This window comes from Cydia strobilella, chromosome 8, assembly GCF_947568885.1.
Source record: "Cydia strobilella chromosome 8, ilCydStro3.1, whole genome shotgun sequence".
Classification (NCBI taxonomy): Eukaryota; Metazoa; Arthropoda; class Insecta; order Lepidoptera; family Tortricidae; genus Cydia; species Cydia strobilella.
This window is the reverse complement of record NC_086048.1, coordinates 11,499,011-11,505,999: the sequence shown is the minus strand read 5'-3', so window position 1 is coordinate 11,505,999 and position 6,989 is coordinate 11,499,011. Positions and strand designations below refer to the sequence as shown.

The 6,989-nt window shown below is 37.4% G+C and overlaps 1 protein-coding gene across 1 annotated transcript; it reads right to left on the bottom strand.

Annotated features, from left to right (window-relative positions):
- Positions 1-4: 4 nt before the first annotated feature.
- On the bottom strand, positions 5-6,799 carry LOC134743667 (charged multivesicular body protein 5). The gene is made up of 5 exons (XM_063677259.1): positions 6,636-6,799; positions 5,817-5,968; positions 4,996-5,161; positions 3,643-3,766; positions 5-2,407 (listed from the first exon to the last, which is right to left on the bottom strand). Exons 1-5 carry the CDS (start codon positions 6,702-6,704, stop codon positions 2,238-2,240), a joined length of 681 nt encoding a protein of 226 aa, XP_063533329.1. The 5' UTR covers positions 6,705-6,799; the 3' UTR covers positions 5-2,237.
- Between the last annotated feature and the right edge of the window lie 190 nt (positions 6,800-6,989).

The following is a 6,989-nucleotide window of genomic DNA, read 5'->3' as shown; positions in this document are numbered from 1 at the left end:
TATCTTGTATATTAAACAACTTACATTTATTTAAAATACATTAAATTATACAATATTTTATAAAAATCATACATACAGCAACAAAATTTAACATTTCTTTTTTCAACATTATACATGCTTATTAAGTTTAATATTTTTAACGCAAGATCGCAGCATGTTTGTGAAAGGCAATACTATATGCACTGTTTTACGAATGCAGTAAAGTACTGAGAGCAACTTTCCATCTGTGGACCTTAAATCGTCGCAAATAGTTCATGAATGGTTAGTTAAATTAGTCTACAAAGGTACATAAGCAAAGAACTTAAGCAGATAATTGAGATAAAAATCCGCTCCCAAAAAATGAAGCTATTACGTTTATAAAGATTAACTACACTTGATACTGCAGTTAAAAGAAAATATTTTATTACTATACATTTAGAACAACTTATTAAGTTTGATGGATTCTTATGTGATACATACATATTTCATTTGTGAGGTGAAACACCTGATTGGTTCGATGGTGCTGTTGATGTGTGCTAAAAACAGTCTTATGAATTATAACCATTCAACCAAGTTATTACTTAAAGTTATTTGTGAATAAACGTGTTTTAGACGCACACGACGCAACGAGTAACTTAATATTTATTACAATTTTCTTTGATTTATATGGATATGGACTATACGGTTTCACTCACTATTATTTTTAGTCGCTTTTGGCGACATGTTTCGGATTCTTCGGGAATCCTTCCTCAGGAACGAGTGGCCGCGGCGGTTGTATAGTTATAATCATATCAATTGAGCTAATGCACTTACCTGTTTACTTAAAGAGTCAAGAATACAATGCCATTGAGTGGTAAACCACAAATTAGGATAACTACCTCGTAGTAAAAGCAGATTATAACCGCCTTGAAATGTTAGTATAGATTAACGACTCTATTTTTTAACAATAGGCTACAAAATACACTAACTAAATAATGGCTAACATAACTTTATTTGCATTTTACAACCGTCGACACCCAAAACGAATGCACTGTAGAAAACCATTTGTTACAACATGTTTTAGACCATTTTAACCCCATTCAACAAGGAATAAGGTTAAAAGTTAAATATACATGCAATGCACTTTTAACTTATTTTGTAAGTAACTAGTTGGCGGCTACGAGAATAAAAGCAGATAATAGTATTGTAATAATACAATGCCATTGTTAGTACAGGTAAGTGCATTAGCTCAGTTGATATGATTCGATCTATACGTCGTGCACTGCCCGCGCCGCCCGCCTCGTCGCTCGTTGCGCGCGCGCTGAATATTTGTGAGTGAAAGCGTACTGATCTAAATATTTTGAAATATGTCTCACGATAGCTTAATTTTGAGGATATGGACTAAATATATAAAAACTTATTAGGTCTCACTGAAATGATTGTAAGTTGTGTCCTAGTAGCAAGACTAACAGATTGCATTCATCTTCTTCTTGCATTTCAAAGAGGTGTTTGTTGACTTCAACTCTTATTATTATCATATTAAAGCCTATCTTGGTTATAGTCCGTCCAGATCTGACGAATGCGCCGCTCGCGCGCTATTTGCGACAGGATTACTAAATTGTGAAATCATTTCTTCTTGTCTACATTGGTGACATTTGATTTCTTTCAACGTCTGTTGTCAGTCTCGTTGCCAGTAAAATAAATTAGTATACGACTGTAAATCCGCAACGTAGCGAAGGCCAAATAAAATCTTGTCAGGGTATACGTACGTACAGTGCGAGCAGTTCGCGAATTAGAGATGGGTAACTCAGGAGATATAGATATAAAAGATATGTATCTTTCTTTTTTCATGAATCACTTCTTGTCTTTACGAATCCGAATGTATCAGTATATCCCAGTATATCCGTACAGCTCTCACTCCCCCGGCAACGATTTACTAAAGTGATAGATAAGATAAGTGATGTCTCGGCCGCACGTCGACCGAAGTAACACGAAGGAGCTACAGCGTTAGTTCGGGCGGGGCGTCATTCTGCGAGAAGTAGATTAGATAGTACCTACAGTATTTCTCGCTCGCGCAGGATGCAATTCAATGATGTGATGAGTCGATGAGTTCTAAAGTTGTTTGGACCTAGCATGATTATTTTCGTTGTTATTAAGCTGCGTTTTGTTTCTATAAAGTTAGAATTGCCGCGTCGCATTCGTCAGACCTGTACGCACCGTTCACTCCGCTTTCCTGGTATACAAGAGCGACATGTACAGCTCACTTGTTATTGTCACGTTTAGCGCGTAGTCTGCGCGGCGCTGGGCACCTGCGGGAGGCCGAACTCGTCGACGGGCACTCCGTCCTTGTTGCGCACGCTGTCGGCGCCGGGCTCCTTGTCGGGCGCGGCCGGCGCCTTCACCACGTCGTCAAGGTACGACGTGTCGTCGTCCAGGGCTATCTCGTCGCCTGGAAACGACAACAATTATTTAATTTGATATGTATGCTCATTGCGCTTAGCACAGGAGTGCTGTGACAGTATCTCGCGCGCGAGATAGACTACCCATTTTTTCCAAGTGTATTAATTACAGAGGGACGGGTAGTCTATATCGCTGGCGAGATAATGTCACGCGCCTCCATGTCACGCGCCTTCTGTGCTAAGCCTACTGAAAGTGCACCAGAACTTTTTCATTTCTCATGCTCTGAAAGAGGCTCATTGTTGTTCTAAAAGGTGTGCAGAAAATGATACGTGTCTGCACTAGAGCATTTTACGTTCGAAGTATGTTTTTTTTTTTACGATAAGCAATTGAATTTTAGTTTAAATGGATTTGTTATACAATTTCCATTCAGATATTTGACTATCCATTCTATAAACAACGATACTTTTTCCTGAATTGTTAATTGAAAGTACCCTCAAGAAAATCTATAAAAATGTATACTTACTACTTAGTCATGTTTTAAAAAAAAACACATGCATTTTACTTTCCTCGTATTCGAAATGATAAGTAGTGTTTAACTCGGGTGAAAGGCATCATTTCATCCCTTGGTTAACAATCTACTATAGATCCCCAAAGCAATACTTAGAACTCTTTCTCAGCTCTAGGGTTGCAGCCTATAGGCAAAATTGCAATCGCTTATCGAAGAATGCCAATCGGAAAGTGAGAATTTTGCGAAAAGCGAACCAAGTCACTTGATTCGATTGGCGTTTTATTAGGGTTCCGTACCCAAAGGAAAGGAAAAACGCAACCCTATTACTAAGACTCCACTGTCCGTCTGTCTGTCTGTCTGTCACCAGGCTGTATCTCAGGAACCGTGATATCTAGACAGTTTAAATTTTCACAGATGATGTATTTCTGTTGCGGCTATTACAACAAATACTAAACACAGAACAAAATAAATATTTAAGTGGGGTTCCCATACAACACACGTGATTTTTTGCCGTTTTTTGCGTAATGGTACGGAACCCATCGTGCGCGAGTCCGACTCGCACTTATGATAAAGGAGGCAAACGAACAGACTAAACGCCTGATGGTAAACGATTACCGTCGCCCATGGACACTCGGAAAATCAAAGAGGTTGTAAACGCGTTGCTAGACTTTAAGATGGGAGTGGGGGTTTTCTCTAAACTATTGTACCCCTTGGTGTTTGCAACTTGTACTTCAAGAATGTTTTCTATAAATTTGATGAAAAATATAAATAATTACCTAGGGCATCAAGTTCAGCAGCTAATTCGTCGTCATCGATCTCCGGCATGCCGTACTGGCGGCCGAGCGCCTCCTGCACCTCGTCAGCTTGCTCCATCATATCTGCTAATTCGTCATTCACATCCTGAAATATACATGTAAAAAATATCTTTGTAATTAAATTTTAATCATTACTTTCCTCTGGACAGTATGAGACGAGTTAATTGTTGATATCCTTGACATATGTATATATTACATATACATAGTTAGCTTTGGCAGCATGTCCAATTTCTTTGTGAGAGAGTGAGACGCAATGCACATTGGACCAAGATTTTGTACAGGTGCAATACCAACCTAAGCCTTAAGTTATAGCCATAAAGAGAATTTAAGAAAGCTCAGATTTTAAAAGGGTCAGCAATGCATTGTGTTATTGTTGGATATAATAAACCTATAAGCTATAGGCATGTAGTAATAAACGCGTATGCCAACAACATGGTATAAAAATGAACTAAGTATTGGTCCAAACTTGTATCTTAAAAGATAATGCATTGAAAAAAACCGGCCAAGTACGAGTCGGACTCTCGCACGAAGGGTTCCGTACCATTACGCAAAAACCGGCCAAAAAAACAATGTTTGTTGTATGGGAGCCCCACTTAAATATTTATTTTATTCTGTTTTTGTATTTGTTGTTATAGCAGCAATAGAAATACATCATCTGTGAAAATTTCAACTGTCTAGCTATCACGGTTCATGAGATACAGCCTGGTGACAGACAGACGGACAGACAGACAGGCGGACAGACAGACAGACGGACAGCGAAGTCTTAGTAATAGGGTCCCGTTTTTACCCTTTGGGTACGGAACCCTAAAAAGTAGCTTTTCTGGTACCCTAATCTTAATAGGTGGGTCAAAATTCTTTTTGTTGCCTTGTTTTTTGTCCCCAAAAAAGGTGATGGAGTGTAGCTTTTTGTATGAGATGAAATGTACTTTTTAATGTTTCTATAATTATTTAAATTATAAACTACAGCTAGAAAGACATGCAATAGCACTCGACTTTTTTTTATTTATTTGTTAAGACACAAATACAAGCGTGACCGAGTGGTCAGAAACAAGTCAACGAAAAATGTTCAGTTCAATAAGGAAACTGAACAGAACTGAACTGAAAGAATTTTGACCCAGGTGTCTATTAGGATTAAGACTTTGGATATACATATAAAGATTGATCAACATCAATGCTGCTTTTTTCTGTAGAGGCCCAATTATAAAAAGTTAGGAAAGGTCTTCTAAGATAATTTTGACTTTACAGCACAGCATCTTGTAGCTGCCATTTAAACTATATAAACTCCAATCTGTATAGTATTCTAGCACACTATACCTCAATGTTATCTATATTGATTTTCTTAAACTCCTTTTTCATCTGAGTGACACCATCTTTCATGGCTTGGACGGTTGCGTGTGTGTCCTTCAGTGTTTGTGTAGCATAGTTTGCTTGCTCCATGTTGAATGATTGAGCTCGGAGATTGTCCAGTTGCTGCTCATACCTGAATTTGATTAATCACAAAAAAATCATACTCCAAAATTACATTTCCACTTATGTTATGCCTCTTCAGCCTCTTGCATTGCAGTAATAGGAATAGAGTTATTTATTGATGAGAGGAATATTACTTTTTAAATAAAAAGATACATCACTACTCCTAATAAGTAAGTAAATATTCTTTATTGTGCACCATATACTTAAAAATACACAGAAAATGAAATACAGTTAAAAGCTAGATAACAACAGACGGTCTCATCGCTAAGAAGCTAATGAAGTTTACAGGGATGTTTAACTGCAGCATGAGGTTGATTCAACCAGGTGGTTACAGAAACAAGTTTTAAGGAACAATCTGTAGCTTAAAACTTCATTTTTAGGGTTCCGTACCTCAAAAGGAAAAAAAACGGAACCCTTATAGGATCACTCGTGCGTCTGTCTGTCTGTCCGTCTGTCACAGCCTATTTTCTCCGAAACTAATGGGCCAATTAAGTTGAAATTTGGTATACATATGTAAGTTTGTGACCCAAAGACGGGGCCACTTTTGGGGGGTAAATGAGAAAATTAAAAAATAAAGTTTTCCAAACTATATTGTGTAGCAAAGGGCTAAAGAGAGAGAGAGAGAGAGAGAGAGAGAGAGAGAGAGATTGTGCATCAAAACTTACATTTTCTTCTGCTTTAGAACCCTCATAGCTTTTTGTTTAACAGAGTTTTTCGCCGGTCCTTCTCTCATTTTAGCCATTTGGTCTTTGTATTTCCTTAGTTCTGTCTCCAACTTATTGACCTTTTGCTCTATATTATCTGCTCGACCATCCACCTGTGAATTTAGGGAGTAAAATGAAAAGAAATCTCATACATAGTGTTATTTTTTAATTGTCAATTTGGCTCACGATGGAGAATTCAGAGCCTTGGTGCACAAAATAACAACCTCATGTGTTTGCGGCCCTCAAGCATGAGAAGAAGACATTTGGCTCACACAGCTAGAGTGAAACTAATAACAGACACTAACAACTACATATTACATTGAAGTTTATCAGGCCATTTGTTTGCAGAGGTTGGCAATGAGAAACAGTACTTACCTATACGTACAAAAAATCAGTACTCGAACTTAGTTGTGAAAAAACATGCTACCTGCATTGTCTGGCCATTTATATAAATTTCTTATAGAAATCATGGAACAGATTGTATACATTTTACAAGTTTACAAACATATACTTGCACGAGACCTCAGACAGATATTATGTAGTTGTATTAGAGTCTAATAGCTATTTTATGTCTTGTGATGCAAAATTTCTATAAATTGTTCGTAACTTGTAGGAAACTGGCAAAACTAAAGCTTAATAATACTATGATACTAACTCTAGCGAGTAATATAACAACAATAACTCGTTTTTGACGGCGCATGAATCATGATATCATCAACTAAGAGTACTAAGTAAGACCTACCTCCAAGACAAAATAACAAATCTATTAATGTTACTTACAGTGCTAATGCAGTCTGTTATGCTTGGACCTGGAGTCTTTTGTTTTCCTCTGCCGAATATTCTGTTCATTTTGTTTAGTTTTTAAGAACTCTTTCCTTAAATTTTTCCTAACAAAGTAACTAAGTACGAAAATTTCCCTGATCTCACTCAACCAACAATCGACATCGACAACAAAATCCAATCCAAATGACAGAATGACACTGACATTTACAATTTTCCATAGTCTGTACCAAGAATCATTCTTGGTCTGTACGCAAAGAGTAGTATAACATCTGTACGGCTATAAGTAACACACTACCGCACCAAGGTTGCGGTGCGGTACCGGTACTGTATTATGTATTGCAAAATGCAAAG